The following is a 17,817-nucleotide window of genomic DNA, read 5'->3' on the forward strand; positions in this document are numbered from 1 at the left end:
TGGTACAGAGGAGGTTCACCAGGTTGATTCCAGAGTTGAGGGGGTTAGCCTATGAGGAGAGATTGAGTCGCCTGGGACTGTACTCACTGGAATTCAGAAGAATGAGAGAAACATATAAAATTATAGAAGGGATAGGTAAGATGGAGGCAGGAAAGTTGTTTCCACTGGTAGTTGAGACTGAAATTAGGGGACATAGCCTTAAGATCCAAGGGAGTAAATTTGGGATGGAGATGAGGAGGAACTACTTTTCTCAGAGTGATGACTCTGTGGAATTCTCTGCCCAGTGAAGCAGTGGAGGCTACCTCACTAAATAAGACTAGGTTGGATAGATTTTTACATAGTGGGGGAATTGAGGGTTATGGAGAAAAAGCAGGTAAGTGGAGATGAATCCATGGCTAGATCAGCCACGATCTGATTGAATATCGGAGCCGGCTCGATGAGCAATTCCTGCTCCTATTTCTTGTGTTATGTTCTACCATGCCTCTGTCAAAACGACTTTCAAAGGACCTTAGAAGAATTGTCTAGATGCACTAAGCTGTAGTAGGTTTTTTTAAAAAAAAACAAAGGCAATAGCAAAAGACCTGCAGAAATTTATAGAATTTTCTGAAGTCTCTGTTCATGTGGCCACTATAAGGAAAAACATTGAACAAGAATGGTTGGCTCGTGGAAAGACACCATGGAGGAAACCACTGATCTTCAAATAATTAAAAACAAAAAACAGTGTAGGATGTCTCAAGTTTGCAAATGACCACCTCAATGTTCTACAATGCTTCTGGGACAATGTCTTGTTAACACACACAACCTCATCCCAACCGGGAAGTATGTTAGAAAGCACATCATGGTTTTGGGCTGCCTCGGCATGGACAGCTTCAATAGTTGAGGGACAATGAATTGAAGATTGTTTTAAAGGCATTTTACAGGAGAATATCAGGGTAGGATTTGTCACCTGAAGCTGAACAGAAGTTGGATGATGCAACAAGACAATCTGACATGAGTAAATCAACTACAGTGTGGTTTAGAATGAAGAAAATTTGTTTTGGAATGACCAAGTCAGAGTCCAGACCTTAACTCCATTGAGATGTTATGGTGTGACCTGAAGAGAGCTTGTTCATGCAAGGTGTGTGTATGTGGCCTTCATCAGTCGTGGTCGACCACGGGTACTGTGCCTCTGGTAGTCACTGTTGTCAAACTGTGGCTTGAGGCCGATTGGAACTGTAGGCTCTGCCACAGTTGCTGCATTTGTAGGGCATTGTGGAATTGTTGTCTGCTGTGCTCTCCGTTTAGCGCTCTGCTCCTCAAACTGTTTGTATAAGGTATCCCAGAAATAATTGATTATCTTGAACATTTTTGTATGGAGAAATGGTCTAAAGTTCTTCCCTGCTGTTGTGCAAGTCTAATCAGCTACAGGAAATGTTTGGAGGTTTTTGCTGCTAAAGGAGATTCTACTAGTTATTATAAGAATTCACATTCTTTTTCCCAGTCTGAACTGTGAATGATTAAACAATGTGTTCAATAAAGACATGAAAAGTACAATTGTATGTGTTGTTACTTTAGGTGGAATGTGTTTCTCTTTAATTGGGACTTGCATGATCAGTCCACATTTTATGAGTAATTAATGTAAAAAACAAGGTAATTACAAAGGGTTCACAAACTTTTGTAATTGCATGCTTGAAGAGGACATCCTTTGAGATATTGCCTGGGGTGGAGTCTTTCATTTACAAGAATAGTCTGAATATTCAAAGTTTGTTTTTATTGAAATGAAGTAGACTAAGGACGGGGGGGGGGGGGGGGGGGAACACCTGACTGAAGTTTATGAAATTAAAGGGAATGGATGAGTTGGATAATAAGCCATTTTACACTGTAGCAGATGTATACAAAACCAGAAGGAACTTCACGGTAAGGTGATAAATGGGGGATGGGGTGGAATTGTCACTCTTCATAAATATAAGAGGTAGTTAGAATCTGGAATATGTTGCATGAGTGTTGGTGAAGACTGTCGACATTGTTTATAGATGATCACTTTAAGGCATGGAAGGCTATGAGCCAAATGCTGGAAATAGGATTTGGTATAAAGTTCAAAGTGCATGGTCATCGTATACAACACATTCATTTTCCTGTGGACACATTCAGCAAATCTAGAATAGTAACTAACTGGATCAGTAAAAGATCAACCAGAATGCAGAAGATGACAAACTGCAAATGCTAATACAGGTAGGAGTCCCCCGCTTTATGAATGTTTGCTTTACGTCACTTCGCTTTTACAAAAGATCTACATTAGTAACCTGTTTTCACATTACAAAAAGGATTTTCACTTTTACAAAAATTTTTCCCATATAAATTAATGGTTCTTCGCTTTACAACATTTCGGCTTAAGAAAGGTTTCATAGGAACGCTCTACCTTTGTAAAAGGAGGGGGGGGGGGCACCTGTATAAATAAGTAATGAGGACATGAGGTTAATGAAAGAGCCCTCAAAGTGAGATCATTGATTGTGGGAACATTTCAATGATGGGCAAGTGAGTGTAGTTATCCCCCTTCTGTTCAAGAGTCTGGTAGTTGAGGGATAGTAACTGTCTTGAACCAGTGGTGAGAGTCCTGAGGCTCTGTACCTTCTACCTGATGGCAGTGAGAAGACAGCATGACCTGGGTGGTGGGGATCTCTAATGGATGCTACTTTCCTATGACAGTATTTCATGTAGATGTGCTCAATAGTTGAGGACTTTACCAATAAGTACTAGGCCAATCCACTACCTTTTTTTTGTAGGATTTTCCATTCAAAGGCATTGGTGTTTCTATGCAGCCAGCCAATACAGTTTCCACCACTCAGCTATAAAAGGTATAGAAGTTTTGCGTCTAGAAGTTTTAGATGTCATGCCAAATCTCTGCAGACTCAAGGAAGTAGAGGTGCTGCCATGCTTTCTTTATAATTGCACTTGCATGCTGGACCCAGAACAAGTCCTCTGAAATAGTAACATGTAGGAATTTAAAGTTGTTAACTCTCCACCTCTGATCCTTTGAGACTGGCTTACAGACCTCTAGTTTCTTTCTCTTGAAGTCTATAATCATTTCCTTGGTCTTGCTGACATTGACTGAGAGGTTGTTCGGCCAAATTTTCAATCTCCCTCCTATATACTGATTCATCACCAATGTTGATTCAGCCCACAAGTGTCATCTGCAAACTTGAATATAGCTACCTGTTGCTCTGATAGGCATATTGGAGCAGATCTAAGTTGCCTCTCAATCAGATGAGAAGTTTCATCACAAACTCTCAAAACACTACTTCACTGTGGTTGTAAGTGCAACTGGACGATGTTCATTAAGGCAGGTCACCATGCTCCTCTTGGGCATTAGTATAATTGTAGCCTCCTTGAAGTAGATGGGTACCACACATTGCTGAAACAGGAGGTTAAGGATCTCAGTGAACACACCAGCCAGCTGGTCAACATAGATCTTTAGTAGTTTTGAGGTTTTTTTTTATTGGAACTACAAAATATGAAAAGCATGTCTTGAGAGTAAGGTGCAGTGTATAACTTGCCTCAAGGACATGGGTTGATGGAATATATAAGTAAATTAAAATTGAAGTAAATGTCAAGTGATCTAGATTGAAAAGACAGATGTAAGCCAAGTGCTACAATTCTAATGGGCAGAAGCCAACACTTTGAAATTTTGTAGATATCTTTATAGTAAGATGAGTTAACAGAAGTTGTGTGTATGTGAGAGTATAAATTTAGCTCTCTGAGGATTAGGATCAATTCCTTTTTGAAAATGGAATTGCCTGTGATTTCTGGTGTGAACTTGATTTGCCATTATATTTTTTAAAAAAGGCTTTGTAATTAAACTACAGTAGCTATAAGTAAGGAAACATGATGAAAGTCTTTTTAATATGCAACAATTGGTTAGGCTTTAGGGTTAAAAAGTTCTATCATGAAGGTTTTTCAGAATCGTTTTGGATGTCAAGATGGGTATATTTAGACTACTTGCACAGTATTCCCTGATTGCTAGCGAGTCCAGAACCAGAGGTCACAGCCTCAAATGAGGTGTGCCATTTAGAACTGGGATTGGCAGAAACAATTTCATCTAGAAGATTTAACCATAATTGTGTTGAATGTTTCAGAGATGGTCTAAGTATTCTTCACAAGAGAATTGGAAATTGCAGCATATTTGGAAATGTTTGTGGAAATGTATGGCTACTTGTATGAAGTCCAAGATGTGTAAATATTATTCATAAATGGTATTTCAGGGGCTACTGGTAATCTAGTGTACATCCAAAGGTTCTTTCAGTCTTCCTAACAGAGCCCTGATTTATCTAGAACATTCAGGTAGATGACTGGTGTTTTTAGTGATAGGCTAGAGGGATTGGGGTTAATACTTTCCCTCATGCTGAGCTGAAAGTTCACTTCCTCGTAAGAGGATTTGGGCAAAGATTTATTCAGTTTGTTCTATTTGGTCTGATTGGTATGGAAAATATCTATAATGTCAAAATTGAAGAGATTAGTTTATTTTATTTATATAGTGAGTGTTTCATTTGTAAATGCATCTAACTATTTAACCTGGTTTACAGTGAATGGTTGGATTGAAGTATGTTTTGCTAAATTATTCACTAGAAATTATTGTGTGGAAAAGGGTTAGTTAGTTGATTGTTTGCCCTCAACAATTTCTAATACCTATTTTGCATGTATAGTTTGCTAGGTTTTTGGTTTTGGTGATTTTTAAAATTGAATGGTAGGCCTCCTGCTTTTGCACTCGTAAATCATGAGAGATTTCTTGAAGGGGTTGGGTGCAATTTTTGTTCATTTAGTAGCTCTATAATGTTCCATGTGTTGACAAGTAAAATCTGTTGCCTAAACTTCAGGAACACTTAAGATATATAGATTAGATAATATATTACACAATTGGTACTGTCATTTCAAGTATTTGCTCTAAAGAGCCTTATTTTTAATTGCAACCAATTGTGTGCTCTTTCACAATACTGCATAGACGTGACTGCATAATATTTTGCACTTTTAGCCAGTATGCTTTAATCAATTGGCCAGTGATTACTGGTCTTGCCAGTTGTATTTTTTTCCCCAAAAAGAAAAGTGGCCAAATCAGGTTGTTTTCTAACATTGCTATATTCTACAAAAGTAGTACCTTAGTTTTAAAGGAAAGTCTAGATCTCTTTCAAGGCAGTTAATATTGCTGATGGTCAAAGCATTGACTTTTTGAAAATGTTAAATTTTCAGCATTTTTTTTTAATTTTGAAGGATTGCTTAATGAGGTTGTCAAGCTGAGGTGATGCCTAGATCCAAGTAGAGCTGAGAGGAGCAAGTGTTGCATGGTGTCTTAATATTATGAAGAATGATGCATGGGAATCTAGCCAGGACTGCATTGGAATTGTGACATCTAAATGTGGTGAGCTTGGTTGAGGGCTCCTTGAGGGGCAGATGAGACTAGAGATTCTGATCCATTGCCTTGGTAATTGCACAGCTTTGGTCAAGTTATCTGCATTAAATGGACATGTTTTGCTTTCCCTTTGGAAAGTTCTGGTCTATTATGTTAAGTAAATCAGTTCTGATATTGTGTTTTATGTTCTTGAGTACCACCTGTAGGAGGTACTGCTTTTGTGTTCAGTATAACCAAAATGAGTTACCAGTGCTTGTGTATAAAAGGACAACTTGTTGGCTTGCATCATTAACATAATGGGGCCCTAATCCTTTTTTCACTTGTGTATTCTATTAAAATTGCATATCTATGTGGAAAATTTGTTGAATGTTTATTGGCAAATCCACAGCTTCCTGTTCTCAAATTCTTTGACTTAACTGTACTTTCCTTAAGCACTTACGAATTTGGATATTGATATCTGATCAAAAGTCAATTTGGCTAGTCTTGGCATTTATCTGTGCAAAACCACTTTGCCCTTTCATTTAAAAAAAAATTCTCTTCCATTTTAATAACAAGCTCTCTCCTGATCTGTTGTCATTTCCCAGTGTACTAGGTTCTGTCTTTCAGTGATCTGGATTTCTATCCCAGAGTTATTGTCCTCCCTGTAGTGGATCTCGACATGCTGGGTATCAGCAGTATTTTTGCTTTCGAGGTTTAGTTTCTTGGTTGCTGAACTAATTCAGAAAGATTGGATGCTAAGTATCACAAAGTCAAAGGAAACTCTCAACTTGACCACTGTTCAGTGAGGTGTAACCCCAGCTGGCAGCTTCTTTAAAAGATCATAACTAAAACTGACATTAGTGTTTACTGCTTTGTGGAAATTTGCTTCTTGCAAGGAGGAAATTGCTACCACTTAAACTCTCCCATTTTCAGCATGTGGCTGGTTAGTGGAGTGATTCACATTGCTTGGATTATTATGGCCAGTTTAACACTTGTCATTTCCACTTCAAGGCTAATGTGAAATGCACCAATTGTTTTAAAAAATCAATCCTGGAAAATGAGTGTAATTTCATAAATTGGCAAGGTTCAGTTGACTGCATAGTAAATTTCTTTTAAATAGTATATTCCTGTGGGCTGAGGTGTATGCCATTCAGTATGGTGAAGAGTAAATTCACACCCTAAAGTTACAATGATTTTTATAACAAAGAATTGTAAATTATGCTGAAAATAGTCTGCATATTAGACAACATCAGAATGCTTTGATCTTCTGTAGAACTTTTAAAAAAAAGTTGGGAAGGATGAACATTGGAGTAAACAAGTGAACACTTGAGATGGAAGTGTTCATCCACAATAGAACATTGAATAGAACATTCTACAGAAAGGTTGGTAAAGGCCAATGAATAAAGTGTATTGCTGGAATATAAGAGAAAATCTGAAACACCAGGAGATACAGGAAATGGGGCTGTAGTACCGAAGCCTATAATGTGACTGATCAAAAGCATAGTTCCATGAACACTAGGAAATTCTGAAGTGGTAGGAAACTGGATTTATTTCTGAATTGATCAATGTTACAACTGCCATACATGAACTGTGTGACCAGCTATATTTGTGAAGTGTGTATGATTACAATGAATTTGATCATTTATAAGATCAGGATATTGTCTCCCTGCAGGGACATGTAAGCATACTTTCAAATGGGAGAATATCAGGAGTCGGCTCTGTAATGTTGGTGACAATCAGGATGCAGATATTGGCCTGTGTTGGTACAGTATCAAGATAGAAAATGAAAGATCCTTGATTGACTGAAAGTTGTCATTTCTTTATGGTTAAGTAAACATTGCTTTCTAATATTTTTCCTTTCCTTTTATTTTCAGAAATGAGTCGTCAGACTGCCACAGCACTCCCAACAGGTACATCAAAGTGTACACCTGCCCAGAGAGTACCTGCATTGACAGGAACCACAGCTTCCAATAGTGATTTAGCAAGTCTTTTTGAGTGTCCAGTTTGCTTTGACTATGTGCTCCCACCAATTCTTCAGTGCCAGAGTGGCCACCTTGTCTGCAGCAACTGTCGTCCTAAGCTTACATGCTGTCCCACCTGCAGGGGCCCTTTGGGCTCCATTCGTAACTTGGCCATGGAAAAAGTGGCTAACTCTGTAATGTTTCCCTGTAAGTATGCCTCTTCTGGTTGTGAAATAACACTACCACATACAGAGAAAGCAGACCATGAGGAACTCTGTGAGTTCAGACCATACTCATGTCCTTGCCCTGGTGCCTCCTGTAAATGGCAGGGTTCTCTGGATGCTGTAATGCCACACTTGATGCATCAACACAAATCAATTACAACCTTGCAGGGTGAGGACATAGTTTTCCTGGCCACAGACATAAACCTTCCAGGTGCAGTAGATTGGGTTATGATGCAGTCCTGTTTTGGCTTCCATTTTATGTTGGTCTTGGAAAAACAAGAGAAGTACGATGGCCACCAGCAGTTTTTTGCTATAGTACAGTTAATTGGAACACGCAAACAAGCTGAAAACTTTGCTTACAGACTTGAGCTGAATGGCCACAGACGGCGATTGACTTGGGAAGCAACTCCTCGATCAATTCACGAGGGCATTGCCACAGCAATTATGAATAGTGACTGCCTAGTTTTTGACACTAGCATTGCACAGCTCTTTGCGGAAAATGGTAATTTGGGAATTAATGTAACAATATCAATGTGTTGAAACCATTGCATTTCATAAATCTCTTGCTAGGGGCCAGTAATGGGGCAGTAAATGCTGTACATCGAGCTGAACATTGTGCAACATTTTCTTGCTGCCAAGCATTTATCAGACTGACTTTGTGGATTGTTCAGTTTGGGTCTTGATTCTAACATGTAGAACTGGCTTACAGCAAAGTTAACACTAATTGTAAATGCAGTAAACCACTGAACAGACATTTTTTTGTAGAAAATAGTGCTAGGAGCCTAAAGAATATGGGCATAAACACTTGCAAGTGCTACAATCTTGTTAGTTTTTGACTGTACTTGGCTAAAGGTGTTAAACTGTTGTGTTCTGATCGTCTTTACTGACAAGCCATGTTGTGCAGTTTTAAGTTGCTGCTTTTCTCACTTGTCACTACATAGAATTGCTGCTGTTTTGTGTAAATTTTCTGTGTATGGCTATTTTTATAAACTTGGTAGATTTTCATCAATAAATTTCCCTTTTTTTTGTACAAGAAGCCACTTGGAGCTATTTAAGTTCATTTAATATCTATTGGTTTACAAGCTAGGAGCTGATAATCTGCCCTAATAATGAGCTTTTTTAGCATCTGCAATTGAGCTCTTGACATTTCAAATTGGTTTAAGTGGCAAGTACTTTTAACTCCATTTAAAAAAAAACTTGTATCTATTGTCACTGTACAGTGGATAACTGAACTAACATTATACATTTTAGTTATTTAGAAAAGGTGCATATGTATCTGAAAATTAGTGTTTTAAACTTTCCAAAGTTTATTCAAATCTATTACAAAAAGACACTTGGCCTCCTGCTTTTCCTCCAACATTGCTACTGCAAACATCATCTTTGCTATTCCAACAAAGTTTCCTCGGTGGTGCTATCTTGCTCCCCCCACTTTTTTCAGATGGGAATAACTAATTGTATAAAATGAAATATTAAAAATGTTCATATCCTTTTTGCTGTGGTGAAAGTAAGCTGGTGTTATTGCATGAATGTAAACTTGAGTACATATCCCTTTTTGGAAGAGAACACTATTGGTTAAGACAAGCCTGCTTAAAACATGTTTTATTTGTAGTTAACTGTGAATAGCTGATTTAAGAATTGCCAAGCCAGTCTATTCTATCCAAGTGTTCTGCAGTTCAGCATTTTTGCTGAAGTGCAGAAGTTGCACACTTTAAAAAAAAATTGTACAAGATAAATTGATCCTTTCATTTAATCCTGCTTAATTTTTGTGATCATGTTTTAATGATATGCAGGTTCTTACCTAAATGTTTTCAACAAACAGTCATTTTATAGTGTAAGTGATGGTTCAGTTGTGGTCATAATTGTCTTTAGTCCCTGACATCTAGATTAGTTATCTATCAGATGGCTTCCAGTAATCAGAACTATTCAGGTAACAATGTACAAGATCTATGACCTAATTTTTATTATAACCTAATCTTTCCTCAGATCCTACAAAAAAAACCACTGAGTTTAAGTACTTTGGAAACATTTAATATTTTAAATGTCTGCAGTTTTGAAAAAGTAATCTAACATTCCCACCTGCACCAAAATTATACAGAATAATCCTATCATTTATGTTTAAAGATGCTTTTTGTATTTATTTTGCAGGAGTCTTGACTAAAACTAATTTTGATGTAGTCATTAGTAATGTGGACAATGCTTGCCTTTCGTTGGCAGTATTACATTACAAGGTGATGTAATATGGGAGACTGAGTTTAACTCGGAAATCTAAAAGCTAATTGTTTGGAATGTTAAACCAGATTTTGTAAGTTGTAAAGACAGGAATTTAATTTTTTTTCCAAATCCTATTTTAAGGAAAGCGGCCTTGATTCAATTGCCATTATTTACAGTGTTACATTGACAACCACATAGTACATTAACAGTATTTAATGCTTATGTTAACTAATAAAGGCTGAACTCTGCAGCTAAAGTGTGTGGCATCTAGTATGCTCGGAGCAACTGGATTATTTTATACTACACTTGACTAAATCTATAACTTGCATATCTTCAAAAAATATAACTGTCCACTGATTTTAAAATGTCAAACTACAGGTGGGGATTGCTTTATACATGTATGAGAAATGATGCAATGATGGGCATCTATTGCATTATTCATAAATTTCATGTGAACTTTTGAATTTGTGTAATAAAACTGTTGATCCAGAATTTATCCAAAGTTCAGAGCAAAGAGTAAATACTGCTACCAGATGCCTAAATGCACAATAATGGCAGTTTTTAAAAATAGATCCTAGATTGGCCTGTTGTAAATTGTAATTAATTTGCTCAAGATTAATTTCTTTCAGTTTGCAACTAATTTTGAGTTTGGCTGCAACTTTTTTTGCAGAAATTGTAATAATTTACACTCGAAGAAAGAAGCATTCCCTTTTTAAAATCCTTCCAAAATGAATAGAACTTATCTGCAACTATCCAGCAGTAATTCAGTCATGCAGATCTTTTTGTAAAAGTCTGTGGAATTGAGCCACCTATTGTGCAATGTACTGGTTCTTTAAGGTTACTTTCTTCCTCAAACATTTACAAGTGACATTTTATCCAAAACCACTTGTATTACACAGACATATCTTTATAGTAGGTGGCCCATTCACTTTAACCATGCTGTTGTACAGTAAATACTGTGTAAGAGTTACGGTTAAACCCTTTCAATACTGTTCTGCCTGAAACTTGATTTATTGTGTGTTTATGCTTATTTGCATTTTAAACTCCAATAAAAGTTGATATCACCCTGTTTTTAAATGGTCAGCTTCTTCTAGCAATTGGAACAGTGGTACTTAAGATTAAGGAAAATGCCAGAAATGTAAATTCTCTTGCAATAACTTTGGGATTTTGTTAACCAAGGAAACCTAAATATTCTTAAAATTCCTTGTAGTCTGTTAACTTGATGGTGCAAGTCAAATAGGACTGTGGAGCATGATTTGAAGACACTTCCTGTAATTGCAATTGCTAGATGAAATCTTTTACGGTACTCATTTGTGGTCCAAATTTGATACTTACATGAAGTATATTGAGTATCATCAATATGAAGGATTTGGGCATTATAGGTTAAGGTGCAACTTTCTAGGTGGAGCAGTAAATCAGATGACGAAAGACTGCTGCAGTAGTTTTTCCTCCAGTAAATTTTGGCAAACTGGATCAAAACAACATGAAAATTAAACTCTTAATTGGACTGTGGTGGTGGATAGTCTTAAGCATTCCAATTAAAGTGGAATTTCAAGTTTAATAGTTTCACCTTTTTAAGGAAACCATAGCAGATTGAGAATTTTGACTTTTCATGTGTTCTCCAACTAAAAGAAAACTTAAAACATCTTATGGAAAAAGGCATAAGTTTATGAATTTAGTGTTGTACCAGTACTCAATAAAATAAAACTATAGAAGCCACTGCCAGTTTAACCAGAAATTTCAGAAGTGTCTGAAGTTTCCTTAAGGTTTTTCACCTATACATTTCTATCTTTAAAATGCATAAAGGGCACTAGTTATGTGATTTTTGAGAAAATAGATTTCAGTTTTATTGCACTTGTGCCAAATAAGATGGTATTCTTCTGCCAGGAAATTGTGAAATTGATCAATAATAAATGAGGTAGTGTTGGTATATTTTCCATCAGGGAAAAAATGGGATCACATTTAAATTTGATTTAGCTACTGCCTCTTTGCTGTTCAACAAATCAAAAGGATGCAAGTTTTTAAAGATGCATGCTTTTTTGATAACCAGATGACAGCATTGAAAGCTGCCTGAAGAGCTTGAGAGCTCAAAGGCATGCAAAGGAATGCTCATAACTAAAACACCAGAGCTTTGAGACCAGTTTGAAATTGCTGGTGGTACAGTCTCGTCCACAGGCAAGAATAAACACTGGGTTGAAGTTTGTGATTTTTGTAGATATGCAAATGAGCTCTATTGAACTTGACAGTTGCCACTTGGCCAGAAACAGTCCTTTTCATACTGTCTTAGCCAGCTATGCAGCTCTTGGACTGCATCTGTATTTCAGCCCCACACAGAACTGCCTATGTCTCCCTAGTATTTGAAGAATAGGGACAAGACCGTGCATTGGAGAATGGACCCTTTTAGTTATATCCTTTGAGTTCATCAACAATAAGTTTACCACTTATACTGTTGTGGCACCATGAAGGGGAATGAGTTACTCAACATGGGTAATATGGACCCACTCCCCCCCCCCCCCCAAGCCATGTTGAATTTTGTATGGACCATAAGTGTTTGTGGGAGGGGGGGGGGGAAGATTGCTGGAGTTTCTGAATGGGCTATAAGTTCACTGCTTTGAAATATTACTAAAATGCATAAAATTAATTTCTACATAATTGAAACCCTGAATGAAATGAATGGGGGAAAATATAGGATGCAGTACATCAATCATTATCTCTGCTTTACCATGCATAAATTACCGTTCACACCCTGCTGAGACCGTTCTGCATCCACCCCAAGTCACAAATTGCAGACTGCCCCACCCAATCAACAAGTATGTAGCAGGAGGCTAGCCAGTGTTTTAATTATAAAATGTGACATGAAGGCTGCAGTGGGGTCATCTACCAGAAAAGGCTAAGTGCAGAGTGGCATGTACATGTGAAGTCTTATCAATGCATCACTACCACTACAACTTCCATTAAATCCCTGATACTTGTATTTTGAAAAGGAATTCAATTCACATTTCTTGGTGAGTACACACTTTGTTTGCCACATAGAAGTTGTGTATATATAATAGCATTTTTAAAGCTTGCTTAAAAATTTACTTTAATAGGTACTGCCTGAAACTAGTTTTATGTGTACATGTATAATCAACACTGATAATTTTTCACATGGGATTTTGCTCATTTGTGTATATATAAATATTTTGTGTATATGTGCATATATGGATACAAGCATATTTTTATTTTTTTCTCTTTTTTTTTTAGCAATATTCCAAGATAGATGAAGATTGGCAACCTGTAAGATTTCAAACTTAATTGCAAAATTTTTCAAGTGACAATATAGGTTAATCATTGATTCTGTCTGCAGTTTCTGTTATAATTTCTACTGTTAAGAATCGGATCATATGAAACCCTTCAAGCTATTCCCTTGAGCTACTTATCATTATCAAAGTGTATTGATGAAATGTCAGATGATATGGAAAAACTAGTTACACAACTGCAAGTTAAGTTTGCTTTGCAAATCAATGGAAGTACTTTACAGGATGATTAAAGCCCTTCTGTTGACATGTTAGGTATTTCAATGATGACCAGGCCAGTGAGGAAATACTTTTTGCCCAAAAATGTGTAACACAGATATGAAAGATGAAACTTTGAGGAAGTTCAGCTATTTCTTGGAAAGCAATGTTCTGCTGGAAAATATAATGAATTGTGCAACTGATGGCACTTCTGTAGTAGGAACATGGCTCATTTAAACATACTGTGTCTGTTGTACTTTGCCAATACTGCATCATCCACAACTGGCATTTGGTTGCATTTGCTGCTGTAATAATGACTATTCTTTTAATCAAATGTACTTCAAGATCATTTTGATAAATGAGGAAAGCTAAAGGTGTTGAATGGTACTGATGCCTAGAGGTCCAATGGGTATTAAAAGGTAAATTTCTGTTACTTTGGTGCCCTTTTGGATAGTATTGTAGCTTTTTCTAAGTGATAAGCAGTTTGGTAAATTGCTGTTGCTAAGTCTGGCTTATTTTACTTGTCAGAAATATTTGAAAAACTGAACTTATTAAACGAGCAGTTGCAAGGAAAAATGCAATCTTGTATTGAAATTACTGCTTTCCTTCACTGGCATTCTTAAAATGGGATTGCAAGATGATGAGCTGATGGCAGTTGTTTCAAATGATCAAGATATGCAAAATGATACAGAATTTCAGTTCAGAGACCTGTTGGAGATGCGTTTCAGATTCAGTGGTGAATTCACTTGGGGTGAATCTGTGTTAACATCACCTTGCAAAAATGTCTTACTGAGCCCAATGATATAACAGCTTAAGCAAAGTGTAGTAAGCAAGATTTCTGGATAGCTAGTGATATTCAAAATAAGTTTTCACAGCTCAGGGAGATAGCAAAATTGTTTTTAACTGGATTTCCCACCTCTTACCTAGTCGAATGTGGTCTTATTTGAGCTCTTCACCTGCTATCAAAAGCTTGTAATCATTTTGATGTTGTGAAAAGAGGTGATCAATTATTTTTAACCACGTTGCAACCAGTTATTCAAAAACTTGGTAGCTTGCATTAGTTGCAAGGATCTCACTAAATACCCAAAGTAATAATATTAAGCAACATAGGCACAAATTGCTGGAGGGACTAACTAAACAATTGACATTTCGGGCCAAGACCCTTCATCAGGACTCATGAGGTCCTGCTGAAGGGTCTTGTCCTGAAACGTTGATTTGTACTCTTTTTTTTTCTTCTTTCCCCCACCCCACCACCCCCAGTGGCTTGGATTTCCAGCATCTCCAGATTGCCTCATCTTTGTAACAATATTGCTCACTTTTTCATTGCTGATTGGAGGAATAGATGAAGTATCCTATTCAGAGCTCGGATATGGTTCTATTTTTAATATACACCTGTAATATATTTAACATGTATCTTATAAACTGCTAAAACATGCATATTAGAATAATTAGTTCTATTGACCAAAGAAAACTAGCAATTGATGAAAACTAATTGGGGGAAGAGAAGAGGGGCATAAGCAAAAGTTGAGTACCACTTGGCTAAACTTTTCACCTGACATTCAGATAAACTTGGATGAGGACTAAACTAAATAAAATGATGCAGCAAGATGTTAATGTTTTGTCTGGCATGCTGGAGATATTCTGAAGAGCTTGGAGTTTTATGCAGAACTGGCAACTTGTAACAATCCAGCTTCAGAATGTGTCTGGTCTTCTATGGATTGGACTGATGTGTTGATTTGCCAAATGGATTGTGTAGTTGGAGCCTTGTTAGGAACACATATGCCACTAAGGAGAAGCTTTAATGCTTTCATTAAGCAGCAATGCAAATCAACACTACTTAATGGATAGGTCACTCATCAGAAACTATAATGCAAAAAAAAGCCAATTTTACCCATTTGTGCTACACACAATGTGCTCTTGCATGAAAGATGCTATATGCCAAGAGCAGAGATGTCTTCACAATTATTTTGCTCTCACCAGTTAAATATGAGCATTGTACCATAGAAAACACATTGCCGGAATGGGAGTTAAATGCATTTCAAATTGATCTCTAGGTTGAAATGTGGGAATGTGTTGTAATGAGGTCACCACCTTCCTTTCCTCACCCAACCACCACTTGCTTCTATAATTCCCTTAATATCTCTTGGCCAGCAAGCTAATTAATGGCCCAAACCAGTGTGCCTCCAAGGCCCGGACAATACAATAAAATTGGCTTAAGAGCAAGTGTTTCTGGAATGCTAGAGATATGCTGATTTTTAAGGGAGAGGAAGTAGTTATCTACTAACCAGAATGCAGCCACAGCTTTAATGCTAGACCGTCATATGCCAGCCTAAGTGGTCAAAATGGAATTGCTTTAGGGTGATTATCATGATAAACAAATAATACTGTAACTATGTTTCCCTTTAGTGCATCTTTTGCATAGTACTATAGTAATTCTGTATTGCACTATACTAACATTCCATGAGATATGATAAACCTGATCTTGATACGGGTTTCTATTGTGGACTAAGTGGGAAGGGGACCAGGGAGAGGAGAATCATGGTTAGGGAAGAGTGGGAAGTATAAGATCTATAATAAGACCATGCCATATAGTAGCAGAATTAGGCCATTTGGCCCATTTGAGTCTGCTCCACCAGTTAATCATGGTTGATTCATTTTCAGCCAGACTTGACCTCCACGTTTCCCAGTGGCAACAAATTCCAGATCCATCACACTCTAGCTAAAGCAATTCTAATTCATAGGCTGTATTGCTTCTTACATCCACACTATCAAGACCTTTCACCATTTGATAGGTTTCAATGAGGTCACCCTCACTGTCAGAATCCCAGTGAATACAGGCCCAGAGCCATCTTAATATGACAAGCCATTCAATCCTGGAATCAATTTTTGTGAACCTCCTTTGAACCCTCTCCATTTCAGCACATCCTTTCTAAGATAAGGGGCCTCAACACAATATAGCCTTGCTTTTATATTCTAGTCCTTTTGAAATGGATGCTAACACTGCATTTGTCTTCCTCCCCATAGACTCAACTTGAAAATCCTGCACAAGGACTCAGTTTTTGTATTCTCTATTTAGAAAATGATAATTCATAGAAACAGAAAACCCACAGCACAATACAGGCCCTTTGGCCCACAAAATTGTGCTGAACATGTCCCTACCTTAGCAATTACTGTACTAGGCTTACCCATAGCCCTCTATTTTTCTCAGCTCTGTGTACCTATTTGAAAGTATCTTAAAAGGCTCTATCGTATCCGCATTCGCCACTCTGTCTGGCCTTTTTTAAAAAAAAACTTAATCCTGACATCTCCTCTGTATCTACTCCCCAGCAAACTTACTAACCCATCCCTCACTTCCTCATCCAGGTCATTTATAAAAATCACAACGACTAAGGGTCCCGGAACAGATCCCTGAGGCACACCACTGGTCACTAACCTCCATGCGGAATATGACCTGTCTACAACCACTCCTTGCCTTCTGTGGGCAAGCCAGTTCTGGATCCACAAAGCAATGTCCCTTTGGATCCCTTGCCTCCTTACTTTCTCATGATTCCTTTCATCTACCAATGTGCATGCCATACATTTCCAATCACTGTATTCTAAAAATCTAAATCTTTCTGTAGCTTCTAACCCCTCCACTTACCTTCATATCTTCAACAAAGTCATCAATTCAAACATACAAAACATTGACATACAATGTAAAAAGAATCAACACAGGCTCCTGTGGGACACCACTAGTCACCGGCAGCCAGTCAGAAAAGGCTCCCTTTATTCCCACTCTTTCCCTCCTGCCCATCAACCACTGCTTTATCCATGCTAGAATCTTTACTGTAATACCATGAGCTCGTAGCTTGTCAAGCAGCCTCATGTGGCACCTTGTCAAAGACCTCCCAAAAGTCCAAGTATACATCAACCAGTTCTCATTTATCTATCCTGCTTGTTACTCCCAAGAGATTTGTCAGGCAAAATTTTTCCCTTGAGGAAACCACGCTGACTACAACCTATTTTATTATGTGCCTCCAAGAACCCTGAGATTTCAACCTTAATAATTGACTCCAATGTCTTCCCAACCACTGAGGTCAGGCTAACTAGCCTATAGTTTCTTTTGCCTCCCGCCCTTAGAGTGACATTTACAATTTTCCAAGCTTCCAGAATCAAGAAATTTGAATCTTTAAAGATTATTATTAATGCTGCCATGATCTCTTCAGCCACCTCTTTTCTGAACTCTGGGGTGTACACCACCTGGTCCAGGTGATTTACTAGCTGATCTATTAGTGGGTTCAATAGGCTCAATCAAACTGCTCATAGGCACTCTAGAATTACCCCCACTGTAATCCAGCACCAACCTGATTTTCCCAATCTACTTTTAATCCACAATTAACAAACCATTTTGGTAGATAAATCCCATGTGACTTTTGTAGCATTGCTCCTGTGGCGTCTTTTTTTTTATCACCCATTGTAATTTGTAGGCCACATCCTTAATACAGCTCCCATCAGAGTATTTTTACCCTTGCAGTTCCTTAGCTCTATCCACAATGATTCAACACCTGGCCCCGTCACCTCTTCAATGA

The 17,817-nt window shown here is 37.6% G+C and overlaps 1 protein-coding gene across 7 annotated transcripts in view; it reads left to right on the forward strand.

The window, feature by feature from the left end:
- Window positions 1–17,817, forward strand: part of siah1 (siah E3 ubiquitin protein ligase 1) — a 77,151-nt gene that overhangs the window by 19,052 nt on the left and 40,282 nt on the right. For 3 of the 7 annotated variants that reach the window (XM_059992910.1, XM_059992911.1, XM_059992912.1), the window contains exons 2-3: window positions 7,234–7,269; window positions 12,999–13,031. Coding sequence is in view for 2 of the 7 variants with exons in the window: in XM_059992915.1 (XP_059848898.1) it covers window positions 7,236–8,084 (849 nt within the window). In the remaining 5 variants the exon portion in view is untranslated. Of the gene's footprint in view, window positions 1–1,818; window positions 2,212–7,233; window positions 11,287–12,998; window positions 13,032–17,817 lie in introns of those variants that run through there. The other 4 variants (XM_059992913.1, XM_059992916.1, XM_059992914.1 and 1 more) reach the window with 4 other exon arrangements.

Source organism: Hypanus sabinus, chromosome 17, assembly GCF_030144855.1.
Source record: "Hypanus sabinus isolate sHypSab1 chromosome 17, sHypSab1.hap1, whole genome shotgun sequence".
Lineage (NCBI taxonomy): Eukaryota > Metazoa > Chordata > Chondrichthyes > Myliobatiformes > Dasyatidae > Hypanus > Hypanus sabinus.